A 15,794-nucleotide genomic window follows, 5' to 3' on the forward strand; every position below is an offset into this window, starting at 1 on the left:
TCAATACCCCCTCTCATCCTTCTAAATTCCAGCGAATACAAGCCCAGTCGCTTCAGTCAACGTATGACAGTCCCGCCATTAACCTCGTGAATCTACGCTGCACTCCCTCAATAGCAAAAATGTCCTTCCTCAAGTTTGGAGACCAAAGCTGCACACAGTACTCCGGGTGTGGTCTCACTAGGGCCCTGTACAACTGCAGAAGGACCTCTTTGTTCCTATACTCAACTCCTCTTGCTATGAAGGCCAACATTCCATTGGCTTTCTTCACTGCCTGCTGTACCTGCATGCTTCCTTTCAGTGACTGATGAACTAGGAACTAGAACACCCAATGGAGTTCTCCATTATTAATTCCCCACTCTCTTTGGTAACATTAACCCTTTTTAAAATCTTTTCTATATGAAATATATATATGTGTGTATACACACAGTAGTATACACACAAACACACAAACATACAGTACATATATATATATATATATAGATATATATATATATATATATATCAGTTCATGCATTTCTAGCTCGCTGTAGCTAACACTAATTCTTCTTTATTAATCTTTTAGGCAACATTTGCTGTTCTTTTTATTCAATTGAACCTTCTGATCTGACAACCATCTTTCTGCAATTATATGCTTTTCAATAAGTTTGATACTCTCATTTACCACATTTGGTGGAATTCCCCATGGTATTTTTCCCCTTCATTGACTTTTCTCTTAGTGTTCTAAAAGATTCCCTTTAAGTCTATCGCTACATCTCAACTCATTGATCTTGTAACCTAATTTCCCTGTTCACGTTAGCTTCTTTCTACTTTCATGCTCTCAGGATTTCCCTGATTTAAGTTTCAGCTACAAGTCTTGTATTCATGCTTCTCTCCATCAAAGGGAATGTAAACTTAAACCATATTCCGATTGCTAATACTTAAGGATGCCTTCATTCAGCGGTCATTAATTATAATTCTGTCTCCTTGTGCCACACCAGGTCTGGTGTTGCATGCTTTTTCATTGACCAAAATGTGCAGTTATAACTAACTATCCCTCAAACATTATTTTACTCTTTAACTAGAGCTCTTTATCTCGGCTATTTCTGCTCATCTGATTTTTCTTGCCGATATGGAGATTAAAATCCTCCAACATTATTGTTACCCCTTTATCTCAAGCTCCCATTCTTTCCTCCACTATACTCTGTCCTGCCATCTGTTTATCGTTCGGGGCTTTATATACCGATCACAAAGTGACTTCTTGCCTTTATTATCTCTTATCTTCCACAAATTGCCTCCATTTCCTGGGCTTCTGAAAGGTTGTGATCCCTGTCTATTAAACAAAGACCATCCTGAATTAACAGAGCCACTCACTATCTTTTCCTACCTTCCTGTACTTCCAAAGTATAATGTCCTTTCAACACCTTGAAGTCCCAATCTATATCATCCTGCTGTCATTTTGGACCAGTGTATGAAGTGAGAAATATCAATGATCTAGAAGGTATCAGGAAGGTCATTTTTGGGGCGGCACAGTGACGCAGTGGTAGAGTTGCCGCCTTACAGCGCCACAGACCCGGGTTTGATCCTGACTATATGGAGGATCCTGTCTGTTTGATCCTGTCTGTATGGAGTTTGTACATTCTCCCTGTGACCATGTGGGTTTCCTCCAGGTGCTCCGGTTTCCTCCCACACTCCAAAGGCATACAGGTTTGTAGCTTAATTGGCTTCAGTAAAATTATAAAAACTCCCTAGTGTGTGGGATAGTGTTAGCGCATGGGGTGATCGCTGGTCGGCGTGGACTCGATGGGCCGAAGGGCCAGTGTCCGCACTGTATCTCTAAAGTATAAAGTAAAGTCTCAAATGACCTGTTACAACAGATGGAGCAGCCAAACATCTCATCAGTTGGCACTAAACTCAAACAATGGTGATAGTCTGACGTTTTCAAGAGAGAGTTAGATTTAGCTGTTAGAGCTAATGGAATCAAGGGATACAGGGAAAAAGCAGGAACGGGGTACTGATTTTTGATGATCAGCCATGATCATATTGAATGGCGGTGCTGGGTCGAAGGGCCGAATGGCCTACTCCTGCACCTATTTTCTACGTTTCTATGTTAAAAGAGCTGAGAGATTGGGAGCGTTTTTGTCTGAGAATTGACCCCCTCTACCTGCGTGGTGGAGTACTCACTCATTTCCTTGATTCTTCTTGTGACAGAGACAGTAGCAGCACGAGAACAGCAGGAGCAGGAGGAGCAGGAACAGGATCAGAGAGCCAGCCGCGATCACTCCAACTCGCCCATTGGAACCTGCGTCGAGAGGAAGAGAGGTAAGCAGCCCAAGAAACAGACCAACCTGCATCCTCTCCACGAGACATACGAGCAGAATTAGGCCACTCGGCCCATCGAGTCTGCTCTGCCATTCACTCCATGGCTGATCTATTTTCCCTCTCAACCCCATTCTCCTCCTTCATTGGATATATCTTTTCTCTTAGTGTTCTGAAAGATTCCCTTTAAGTCTATCTCAACTCATTGATCTTGTAACCTAATTTCCCTGTTCACATTAGCTTCTTTCTACTTTCAGGCTCTCAGGATTTCCCTGATTTAAGTTTCAGCTACAAGTCTTGTATTCATGCTTCTCTCCCTCAAAGGGAATGTAAACTTAAACCATATTCCGATTGCTAATACTTAAGGATGCCTTCATTCAGCGGTCATTAATTATAATTCTGTCTCCTTGTGCCACACCAGGTCTGGTGTTGCATGCTTTTTCATTGACCAAAATGTGCAGTTATAACTAACTATCCCTCAAACATTATTTTACTCTTTAACTAGAGCTCTTTATCTCGGCTATTTCTGCTCATCATTTGACCAAAATGTGCAGTAATCACCTTTGACGCCTTTCCTAATCAAGAATCTACTTTATTAAGCACAACAGGGTGACACTGTGGCGCAGTGGTAGAGTTGCTGCCTTACAGAGCCAGTGACCCGGGTTCGATCCTCACTACCTCTGCTGTCTTTATGGAGTTTGTACATTCTCACGTGGGTTTTCTCCGGGTGCTCCGGTCTCCTCCCATACTCCAAAGACGTACAGGTTTGTAGGTTTCTTGGCCTCTGTAAATAGTCCCTGGTGTGAAGGATGGGACTAGTGTACGGATGATTGCAGGTCGGCACGGACTCAGTGGGCAGAAGGGCAGTTTCCAAATTGGATTCCAGGATGGATCAACAAGTTACAATGAATATAGACCCCAAAAGCTGGAGTAACTCAGCGGGACAGGCAGCAGCTCTGGAGAGAAGGAATGGGTGACGTTTCAGGTGACCCTTCTTCAGACTCGAAACGTCACCCATTCCTTCTCTCCAGTGATGCTGCCTGTCCCGCTGAGTTACTCCAGCTTTGTGTATCTATCTGCGGTTTAAACCAGCATCTGCAGTTCCTTCCTACAAGTTACAATGAAGGATGTGGATATTTGAAACTGATTTTTATATTGAATTTTTCCATTATGAAATACACAGAGTATCAGTTTCGAACTGAAAATTACAAAGTTGATAGGATGTTACAGAGTTTTGTGTCTAGTTTTACAATGAGAAATATCACCACATCTATTTACTAAAACTCTCGATTGTTTGTTTGTTTGTTCCTGAACTACAGCCAAAACGGTACACGATAGCGCAACAATTTTGGGCCCACCTTACTCACCGTTGTCCCTTTGGTGCTAATGGAAGACGTTTCATTGAAATCGGTGTTATATTTTTAAAGTTATTCACATTTTAAAGTTTAAATCTATCTCCTATCTAAGAGCTGGATAGAGCTCTTAAGGATAACGGAGTCAGGGGGTATGGGGAGAAGGCAGGAACGGGGTACTGATTGAGAATGATCAGCCATCATCATATTGAATGGCAGTGCTGGCTCGAAGGGCCAAATGGCCTCCTCCTGCACCTATTGTCTATTGTCTATTGTCCTAGGGAGGGAGGGGGGGGAGGGATGGGGGAGGGGGAATAAGTGGGGTTGAGGGGGATGGAGTGGGGGGGAGGGGAAGGGGGTAGGGGAGTGGATGGGGAGGGGTGGTGGAGGAGGAGGGGAGGGGGTGCTGCATCAATGCAGGAGAGGTTTGGGCCCAACACTTGGTCTAGTGCTACTTAAAAATGGGGATTACAGTTTTACAAAGAAATTAGGAATATCACCACTTGCTGCTTAAAAATGGGGATCACATCCATTTATCGTAGGCTGGGAATGAGGAATGGTACCAGATTGATGGAGTGAGGGGTTCATACTTTATTAGAATGTAACATACAGTTCTGCTCTCCCCATTTCAGGAAAGATGTGGAGGCTTTGGAGAGTGTGCGGAAGAGGTTTACTGCCTGAATTAGGTGGTACTAGTTCCAAAGAGAGGTTGGACAAACTGGAATGCCTGAGGTTGAGGGGAGTCCTGACAGAGGTATGTAAAATGATGAGAGGCATAGACAGAGCAGGTAGGACTTTTTTTTCTCCCCAGAATAGAAATGTCAAAGACTAGAATGCGTGGCTTTAAGGTGAGAGGGGCAAAGCTGAAAGGAGACGTGCCACCCTAATATTTTACACAGTGGGTGGTGGGTGGCTGGAATGCGCTGTCAGGGGTGATTTAGATATTTTTTTTAGATTTAGAGATACAGCGCGGAAACAGGCCCTTCGGCCCACCGAGTTCGCACCGCCCAGCGATCCCCGCAGATTAACACTATCCTACACACACTAGGGACAATTTTTACATTTGCCCAGTCAATTAACCTACACACCTGTACGTCTTTGGAGTGTGGGAGGAAACCGAAGATCTCGGAGAAAACCCACGCAGGTCACGGGGAGTACGTACAAACTCCGTACAGACGGCGCCCGTAGCCAGGATCAAACCTGAGTCTCCAGCGCTGCATTCGCTGTAAGGCAGCAACTCTACCGCTGCGCCACCGTGCCGCCCTGGTGGTGGTGGAGTCAAACACTGATAGAATTCTAACAGGTCTCCCCTCAAACTCTGGTGTCCCAGAGATAACAATCCTGATTTGTCCAACCTCTCCACCTGTGTGCAAATTTTACCTCCATTAAACTTTGCCCCTCTCACCTTAAAGCCACGCCCTCTAATCTTTGACATTTCTACCCCAGAGAAAAAAAAAGATTTTGATTGCCCACACACTCATACCCCTCCCATAATTTTATCTTCTCCTATCAGGCCTACCCTCAGCCTCTGATGCTCCGAGAGAAAACTACCCAGGGTTTGGCCACGAGCAAAACGAGCGTTCAAACTTACTCCAGCTCTTATTTCACATGTTTTTAACAGATAAGGTGATATGATCTCGCTAAGAAGGCTCAGCAATAACTGTATCAGTAGCACACAACACTTATCCACAGATTTGCTTCCATTGATGGGGCACACAGCCCTGTCATCTGTGCACTATTATACTCGGTCATCTGCCCAGACAAACATAGAGTCTGGCAGAGCTCCCATGTGATTGCTCTTTCATACACTGGCACCAGGGCATCCAAACTGAGGGAAAACCCGGACAAACGTTCCATTGACAGAGTGTCCTTGATCTGTCATCAGGCAGCATGATCCCGGGGGCTACATCCACAGCCCAAGCTGCAACCTTCAGCCGCTCCATCAATGGACATCTTTCTTTGAGAGGATCGGTTCGAAAATAATGCCGCAGAGTTTTGCTCCATTCACAATCCCGCCACTGTTAAGCCGTGCAGCCTGTCCCGCTGCAGTTCTCAGCGGAGCTTCGGCTTTGAGAGAAGACAGGGACAAAATGCTGGGGTGACTCAGAGGGGCCAGGCAGCATCTCTGGGGACAAGGAATGGGTGAGGTTTCGGATTGAGACCCTTCTTCAGACTGACTCTGAGAGAGGTGCTAAGATTCTGAGGAATTCTCTGCCTCAGAAGGCAGTGGAGGCCAATTCTCTGAATGCATTCAAGAGAGAGCTGGATAGAGCTCTTAAGGATAGCGGAGTCAGGGGGTATGGGGAGAAGGAAAGAACGGGGTACTGATTGAGAATGATCAGCCATGATCACATTGAATGGTGGTGCTGGCTCGAAGGGTCGAATGGCCTCCTCCTGCACCTATTGTCTATTGCGCATCTGTGCTTCTTCGTTTTCCTCCGGATTTGCAGCTTGAAGACCACCTCGAACTGTGCTGCCAGTGACTGGCAGGGTTGCACAAACAACCATCCCACTGTTACCTGGCCAAGGAGCTCGGAGTTTTATCTAGAACCCCCCAGGCACAGTAGATGCCTCCGCTGCCCAAGCTCCTCCTTTTCCTCTCTGTCTGTTGGCAAATTAAAATGGGTGGAAGGTCCCCCATCAAAGTTCAGCTCATATACCGATCAACTATGCCATCTCCCACCTGAGTGAATGATCTCAGCCTCCATGAGCAACCGTAGAACATAAAGCAGCACGGCACAGGGACAGGCCCTTCAGCCCACAATGTCTGTGCTGACCAACTCTTACCTGCCTGCACACAATCTGCATCCCTCCAATCCCTGCACAACTATGTGCCTATCCAGAAGTCTCCTAAACCTAAATGCAAACATGATGCCAAGATCAAGGGCGGCATGGTGGCACAGCGGTAGAGTTGCTGCCTTACAGTGCTGGAGACTCCGGTTCGATCCTGACTACGGGTGCTGTCTGTACGGAGTTTGTACGTTCTCCCCGTGACCTGCGTGGGTTTTCTCCGAGATCTTCAGTCTCCTCCCAAACTCCAAAGACGTACAGGTTTGTAGGCTAATTGGCTTGGTATGAATATAAATTGTTCTCAGTGTGTAGGATAGTGTTAATCTGCGGGGGATTGCTGGTCGGTGCGGACTCGGTGGGCCGAAGGGCCTGTTACCGCGCTGTATCTCTGAACTAAACTAAACTAACGTAAGACATGGTGTTTTTTGTATTGAACAGTAGATCCGGTTACTCCAGAATGAACAATGTCTGACTCCATTCATCTGTTACAGCAACGATGAGCTTAAATTATAGGCCCTTGGTTTGGAATTCATCCAGGCCCAGGGGTCGTTTTTGAAAATCAACATTTCACTACATTATTCAATCCTTGAGCAAACTGACCGATGGTTTGTTTCACGGACACTGCAACTCCTTCCCCGTCCAGTGGGAAAACCATTGCCAAAGCTTCGCTCTGAAATAAACATTCTTTCCCCAAAACCTTCCCAGAGACCCGGAGACACTTACCGAGGATGCAGGTGCCGTAGACAGGGTCACAGTTGGCCTCGATGCAGGGGCAAGGGTGGGCACAGTTGGCTCCGTAGAGCCCCGAGGGACAGGTCATGTTGCAGCTGGAGAAGGAAAGGGAGAGGTCAATGTTGGAGAAACAGCTTTCAGTTTTAGAGAGACACCGTGGAAACAGGCCCTTCGGCCCACCGGGTCCGTGCTAACGAGCGATCCCCGCGCACCAGTTCTCTCCTCCAGATTATGGACAATTTACAGAAGCCAATTAGCCTGCAAATCTGAGTTAGGCACAAGATGCCAGATTTACACAGCGGGTCAGGCAGCATCTATGGCGGCACGGTAGCGCAGCGGTAGAGTTGTTGCTTTACAGCGAATGCAGCGCCGGAGACTCAGGTTCGATCCCGACTACGGGTGCTGCACTGTAAGGAGTTTGTACGTTCTCCCCGTGACCTGCGTGGGTTTTCTCCGAGATCTTCGGTTTCCTCCCACACTCCAAAGACGTACAGGTATGTAGGTTAATTGACTGGGTAAATGTAAAAAAAAAAAAAAAATTGTCCCTAGTGGGTGTAGGATAGTGTTAATGTGCGGGGATCGCTGGGCGGCGCGGACTTGGTGGGCCGAAAAGGCCTGTTTCCGCGCTGTATATATATGATATGATATGATATGATAAGGAATAGGAGATATTTCTGAAACCTCACCTACTGTATTCCTGTTCTCCAGAGATGCATCTGACCCTCTTGAGTTAATCCTGTATTTAGTATCCACTTTCATTATAAACCAGCATCTGCAGTTCCAACCCACAAACCTGCATGTTTTTGGAAATGTGGGAGGAAACTGGAGCACCCGGAGAAAACCCACGTGGTCACGGGGAGAACGTACAAACTCCGCACAGACAGCACCCGCAGTCGGGATCGAACCCAGATCTCTGGCGCTGCATGCCTTTAGCCTGCCCAGCCTGCGTGTAGCTCAGGCCCTCAAGTCCTGGCAACATCCTCGTAAGTCTCCTACGCGCTCTTTCCAGCTTAATGGCACCTTCCCTGCAGCGGGGCGACCAAAACTGAACAAAAGGCCAAACAGTAACTCCAAGTACTGGGGACTGTCAGGAGGGAACTTTGAGTGATACTGAGAAACAGAATTGGACTGCTGGCATTACAGAATGTCAGCATTCACTTAACCTCCAACAGAAAGAGAAACAGAGTTAATGGTTCAGAAAGACTCCCGGACTGATGCGACCTCACCCCCTGAGCAGTTCCAACAATTTCTGTTTTATTTCAGATTGTCATCACCAATTTATTTTTTTCATGTTCATTCTCAGAGTTAAGATTGTTTAATTGGCATGTGTGCCTGCCACGGAACATTGAAATTCTTACTCGCTGCAGCTTTACACGCCTGCAAAAGCGATAACACACAGATAAATACGGAGTCATATGTAAAATAGGCAATATGTAGGGAATATATAGGGAGTAGACAGGGTGGATGCCCAGGGTCTTTCACCTAAGCACTTCAACTCCCCCTCCCATTCCCAGTCTGACCTTTGTGTCATGGGCCTCCTCCAGTGCCATTGTGAGGCCCACCGGAAATTGGAGGAACAGCACCTCATATTTCGCCTGAGCAGCTTGCAGCCCAGTGGTATGAACATTGACTTCTCAAACTTTAGCTAGTTCATCTGTCCCTCTCTTCCCCTCCCCCTCCCCCTTCCCAGATCTCCCTCTATCTTCCTGTCTCCACCTATATCCTTCCTTTGTCCCGCCCCCCTGACATCAGTCTGAAGAAGGGTCTCGACCCGAAACGTCACCCATTCCTTCTCTCCCGAGATGCTGCCTGACCTGCTGAGTTACTCCAGCATTTTGTGAATAAATACCTTCGATTTGTACCAGCATCTGCAGTTATTTTCTTATACTAATCAAAAATACAACAATTAATAACCATGAAACGAGGTAACCATAATAGTGCAAAACCAAAGTCCGTCATGCACCCAGAGATACCGTCAACAGAAGATCAAGATTGCTGAGGCAGTGTTGTGCAATTTTTAAGAGCTTGATGGTTGTTGTTCTCATCACTAAGATCAGCAGGTTAAAACAACCTCATGACTCTTGGATAGACACAAAAAGCTGTAGTAACTCAGCGGGACAGACAGCATCTCTGGAGAGAAGGAATGGGTGATGTTTCGGGTCGAGACCCTTCTTCAGACTGGTTAGGGATAAGGGAAACGAGAGATGATGTCGAGAAATAAAGAACAATGAATGAAAAATATGCAAAAAAGTAACAACGATAAAGGAAACAGGCCATTGTTAGCTGTTTGTTTGGGTGAAAACAGAAGCTAGTGTGACTTGGGTGGGGATGGGATAGAGAGAGAGGGAATGCTGGGGCTACCTGAAGTTCGAGAAATCAATATTCATATTGATCAGCTGTAAGCTGCCCAAACGAAATATGAGATGCTGTTCCTCCAATTTGCATTTAGCCTCACTCTGACAATGGAGGAGACCTAGGACAGAAAGGTCAGTGTGGGAATGGAAAGGAGAATTAAAGTGTTTAGCAACCTGGACGATCAGGTAGGTTCAGGTGGACTGAGCGCAGATGTACAGCGAAACGATCGCCCAGTCTACGTTTGATCTCGCCGATGTATAAGAATTCACATCTTGAACAATGGATACAGTGAATGAGGTTGGAGGAGGTGCAAGTGAACCTCTGCTTCATCTGGAAGGACTGTCAGAGTCTACTCATAATTCTTGGTCTGTGTGGGAAGGAACTGCAGGTACTGGTTTACTCCGAGGATAGACACCAAATGCTGGAGTAACTCAGTGGGACAGGCAGCATCTCTGGACAATAGACAATAGACAATAGGTGCAGGAGTAGGCCATTCGGCCCTTCGAGCCAGCACCGCCATTCAATGTGATCATGGCTGATCATTCTCAATCAGTACCCCGTTCCTGCCTTCTCCCCCTGACTCCACTATCCTTAAGAGCTCTATCTAGCTCTCTCTTGAATGCATTCAGAGAATTGGCCTCCACTGCCTTCTGAGGCAGAGAATTCCACAGATTCACAATTCTCTGACTGAAAATGTTTTTCCTCATCTCCGTTCTAAATGGCCTACCCCTTATTCTTAAACTGTGGCCCCTTGTTCTGGACTCCCTCAACATTGGGAACATGTTTCCTGCCTCTAACGTGCCCAACCCCTTAATAATCTTATACGTTTCGATAAGATCCCCTTTCATCCTTCTAAATTCCAGTGTATACAAGCCTAGTCGCTCCAGTCTTTCAACATAAGGAACGGGTGATGTTTTGGGTCAAGACCTTTCTTCAGACTCTGACTGATATATGAATAGAGAGGGGTAGAAGGACATGGGCCAAATACTGGCAAATGGGACTAGCCCAGTGTGCCAACTTGGTTGGCGTGGATAATGTGGCTCTCTGACTCCATGAAAGCAGCCTTGTTCCGCAATAGTTCGCCTACTGCCACAACAAGTCATCTCCCTACTCTCATCCCTGGAACACCTGGTTAAGAAGGTCACCTATGAAAGACTCCTAATTCATCAACAGCAGCTCTGCTTCCAATTCCCTCATCCCAACCAAGCTCACCTAGGTCGGCATGGACAGGTTGGGCTGATGGGCCTGTTCCCATGTCTAGGAAGGAACTGCAGATGCTGGTTTACACCAAAGATAAGGCACAGTAAAGCTCAGTGGGTCAGGCAGCATCTCTGGGGAATTTAGAGTGACGTTTAAGGTCGAGACCATTCTTCAGACTGGAGTGTGAAGAAGGGCCTGTTACTGTGCCACAGAGCTCCATGACTCCAAAAGCCCACAGCGCGAACACCCGCATTCAGGGCTACTGCACAGACTGTGGTGTTTTGCTGCACTATCTGGCAAGGGCTAAAAAGAATTCAAGCTGTTCTCTCCAAGCTCTGCAGCAAGCTGACTCCAACGGCAGCCATCCTCCGCTGAAAGCTCACAGCCACTTTTGCAGCCAATTGTTCTGTGAAAGGTTGCGATGGAATCATTCAGTTTGCCCAGCTGGAAGCAACATTTCGGCCGAAGCCAAGGAATGCTGGAGAGGAGAGGAGAGGGAGACGGGGAGGGGTCGAGGCAAGTAGCATTCTAAAACAGCAGATCCATTGATGTTAATGTCAAAACAAATTCCTGTCAGGCGGCACTTTTTTTTTTCCTCTGGAGTTTCGAAGATCTTTCCACTTCTGCATTTTGCAAATCCCGGCATGACTGAAGGTTGACCACAAGGGTAAAGGAATATGTATTTTGGTCTGTGACCGTAAAATGTACAATCCTTCAAACGCAGGCACCAGCGCTCCCCCTCCACATCCTCCCATCTCATCCCCCCATTAAAAACAAACATCAGGACTCAAAGAGTGCAGAGCAGGTGAGGAAGCAGCGAGATTCAGGCAATAGTCCAGCTGGATTCTTTTGTGCAACATCCGTTCAAAATCTCCTTGAAGACTCAGACAGCCCTTACATGCCAAAGCTAAATTAGACACATGAACACAGTATTTACCCTGCCCCCACTAACCCCGCCACCCTCCCCCTACCCCCCCCCCCCCCCCCCCCCCCTCCATCCGCCCCATCTCTGGCCCCAGAGGCTCAGAGTGGAACAATCTGCTGCTGCACAAACTCCACACTCCAGCACTTTCCAACCGACCTAACGCTCTGACACAGAGCCAGCTTCAACCTCGCAGTTTGTGGCTCCTTCATTAAACAAAACCACATGAAAGGCTGATTCGAGCTGCGTTTAACTGGTTTAACTGATTCGAGCGTCGAGCTGCGTTTAACTCAGCGTTGAGGCGGTGGGTAAGGGGTAGATTCAGAGCTACTCTTCTGACATTGAGGTCAAGTGTCAGCCTTCCTTAGTGACAGCTTGCTCCCCTTGGAGTCACTAGGTCACGGGTTCAAATTTTACTCAAGGGTTTCAAACCATTTCAAACTGAGTTGACACTTCAGTACAGCCACAATGCAGCTAATCGCTGTGCTGCCAAACCTACAGGCAACCCCATCCATGGTGCAGGTAGTGAGAGGAACATCAACCAGAGGTTACCTATTTTCAAACTTCAATTCTGACTATTGGATTTATAGAAGGTGCCGCCTCAAAAAGACAGCCAACATCATCAAAGATCCACACCACCCCGGCCACGTTCTCATCTCACTTCTACCCTCGGGAAGAAGTTACAGGAGCCTGAAAGCCGTGACCTCCAGGTACAAGAACTGTTCTCCCCAACAACCATCAGGCTCTCAGTGCACTGCACAACACTAACTAGACTATCAACTTCTATGGAAGATAGACACAAGTTGCTGGAGTAACTCAGCGGAACAGGCAGCATCTCTGGATAGAAGGGGTGACGTTTCGGGTCGAGACCCTTCTTCAGACTGAAAGTACTTCAGACTGAAGAAGGGTCTTGACACGAAACGTCACCCATTACTTCCATCCAGAGATGCTTCCTGTCCCGTTGAGTTACTTGAGTCTGAAGAAGGGTCTCGACCCGAAACGTTACCCATTCCTACTATCCAGAGATGCTGCCTGTCCCGTTGAGTTACTCCAGCATTTGGTGTCTATCTTTGGTGTAAAGCAGTTTCTTCCTACACAAATGAACTTCTATGGACTGTGTTTGGTTGCAAGATGGGTATCTTTTTTGCACTGGTAATATGGTTATTAGTTTACTGAATTTTTGTTTATTATATATATTCTGTTTATTGTATTTACAGATCTGTTATTCTGCTGCAAGTAAGGATTGTGTGGTTCTGTTATTGGTACAGTAGGCCACTCTGGACGGTTCATTGTAGATGGCAGTGGGCACACACAGGCTTCTTATGATCGAACACCATTGATTTCAACATAAAGCAGAGGGCAGGTGGAAACAAATGAGAAGTAAAGAACAGAGAAATGTAGAGCACAAAAATCGGCCCCTCGGCCCATTATATCTGAGCCAAACCATCTCCTATCTGCCTGCACGTGATCCCAATCCCTCCATTCCCTGGATATCCACGAGCCTATCCAAAAGTCTCTTAAACGCAACTATCACATCTGCCTCAACCACCATCCCCCAGCAGTGTGTTCCAGGAACCCGCCATCTTCTGTGTAAAAAACTTGTCCTGCATTTCTCCTAGGTGCGGCATGGTGGTGTAGTGGTAGAGCTACTGCCTTACAGCGCCAGAGACCCGTGTTCGATCCTGACCACGGGTGCTTGTCTGTACGGGGCTTGTATGTTCTCCACGTGACCTGCGTGGGCTTTCCCTGAGATCTTCGGCTTCCCTCCCACACTCCAAAGACATACAGGTTTGTAGGTTAATTGACTTGGTATAAATGCGTAAATGTAAAATTGACCGTAGTATGTGCAGGATAGTGTTAATGTGCGTGGATCGCTGGGCGGTGCGGACTCGGTGGGCTGAAGGGCCTGTTTCCACGGGGTATCTCTAAACTAAACTAAAATAAAGATTCCCCTCTCACCTTAAAGTTATGCCCTGTAGTATTTGATTATCGTAGGAGCAAGTTTCTGACAATCTATCCTATCTATGCCTCTCATAGTTTTATATACAAATTATGAGAGGCATAGATAGGGTAGACAGTCAGAACTTTTTTCACAATGTAATCAGTTAGCCTGCCCAGCTTCCATTCAGAAAAAAAGCCAGATATTTATCATTGAAATGCACACATTTCAGGCTGTAAGATGACTCTGTGATCCAGCAGACTGTGCCAGAGCTTTACAACAGCTTAAGGCTCAATACTCTATGTTGCCAAGGGTTTTCTGACATACTTATCATAGTTTAATGAATATAGAACCATTCTGGTTGATGAACAAACATTCCTGCCAACCATTGATAACTCGACAATCCAAACTGTGGCTCAACTGCCCGAAGGTCTTTGCATGTTTTAGTTTGATGTTGCCAGGACTTGAGGGCCTGAGCTTTAGGAAGAGGTTGGTCAGACTAGGACTTTATTCCTTGGAGCACAGGAGGTTGAGGGGTGAACTTATAGAGGTGTGTAATGTCAGGAGGGGGATGGATAGGCTGAATGCGCAGAGTTTTTTTTAGCCAGAGTAGGGGAATCAAGAACCAGAGGACATAGGTTTAGGGTGAGAGAGGAAATAATTGAACCTGAGGGGCAACTTTTTCACACAGTGGGTGGTGGGTAGATGGAACAAGCTGCCAGAGGAGGTAGTTGAGGTAGAAACGAAGGACTGCAGATGCTGGTTAATACGTAAAAGGACACAAAGTGCTGGAGTAACTCAGTGGGTCAGACCTCATCTCTGGAGAACATGGATAGGTAACTTTTCGGGTCGAGCCCCTTCTTCAGGCTTAGTTGAGGCAGGTACTATAACAATATTTACAAGACACTTGGACAGGTACATGGATAGAAAAGGTTTAAAGGGATATGGGCCAAACATAGGCAGCTGGGCCTAGTGTAGTTGGGTTAATTGACTTGGCGTGTGTGTGTGTGTGTGTGCAGGATAGTGCTAATGGCCGGGGTGATCGCTTGTCGGCATGGACCAGAGGGCCTGTTTCCGCACTGTACCTCTAAACGAAACCAAACTAAACCACAATACCAAGCGAGTATTGTACTGATAAAAGCTGCATTCTTCACCCATGCTCTTTCACACCAAATATTAAGGACTCTAAATGCTATTTTAAAGCTACAGAAAAGATCTCTCCAGTGCCCTGAACAAACCTTGTACCTCATTCATCCCTCCCAGAAAGACCTACTAGACCTGCCAACTACCCGCTCAAAATCAATTCAATGTCTCACTCACTTTCCGCATGTCTGGTCAGCACGCAAGAAAAGCTTCGATAGACTCGGCTTGTACTCGCTGGAATTTAGAAGATTGAGGGGGGATCTTATAGAAACTTACAAAATTCTTAACGGGTTGGACAGGCTAGATGCAGGAAGATTGTTCCCGATGTTAGGGAAGTCCAGAACAAGGGGTCACAGTTTAAGGATAAGGGGGAAGTCTTTTAGGACCGAGATGAGAAAGTTTTCTTTTCACACAGAGAGTGGTGAATCTGTGGAATTCTCTGCCACAGAAGGTAGTTGAGGCCAGTTCATTGGCTATATTTAGGAAGGAGTTAGATGTGGCCCTTGTGGCTAAAGGGGTCAGGGGGTATGGAGAGAAGGCAGGTACGGGATACTGAGTTGGATGATCAGCCATGATCATATTGAATGGCGGTGCAGGCTCGAAGGGCCGAATGGCCTACTCCTGCACCTATTTTCTATGTTTCTATGTTTCTATGTTTCTATGTTTCTCACAGTGCCTCAGCGCACGTGACAACAGACTAAACGGAACTGTGCTTTGATGCACAAGATAAAGTATTACAATACACAGCAAACCAGTCAGCATCTAAAGAGAGGAAAACAGAGTAGAGGGAAACGCATATAGATTACAGAGTGGCAGAGCCGCAATGCAGGGTACCAACAGCCTTGCAGGGTTCCTACATCACCCTACATCACCGACCATGTGACCCCTACATCAACGACCAAGTGCCGCCACCTGGACAATGGCCTTTAAGGCCAAGATAAGACTCGATATTTTTAAGAACTTTGATTCTTAAAATCTGCAAGATGGCTCTGGAAATGTGGCAACAATTTACCTATTATTTTTAACACGACAATCGTTGCACTCTTTTACTTACGTAGGATTAGTT

General features: G+C 46.5%; 1 protein-coding gene across 1 annotated transcript in view; it reads right to left on the reverse strand.

The window, feature by feature from the left end:
* scarf2 (scavenger receptor class F, member 2) overlaps nt 1–15,794 on the reverse strand; it is a 74,877-nt gene that overhangs the window by 21,295 nt on the left and 37,788 nt on the right. Inside the window, 2 exon segments of the mRNA XM_078421883.1 lie at nt 2,161–2,278; nt 7,161–7,264. Of these exon segments, the coding sequence (XP_078278009.1) occupies nt 2,161–2,278; nt 7,161–7,264 (222 nt within the window).

The sequence above is a fragment of the Rhinoraja longicauda genome, chromosome 25 (genome assembly GCF_053455715.1).
Source record: "Rhinoraja longicauda isolate Sanriku21f chromosome 25, sRhiLon1.1, whole genome shotgun sequence".
Classification (NCBI taxonomy): domain Eukaryota; kingdom Metazoa; phylum Chordata; class Chondrichthyes; order Rajiformes; family Arhynchobatidae; genus Rhinoraja; species Rhinoraja longicauda.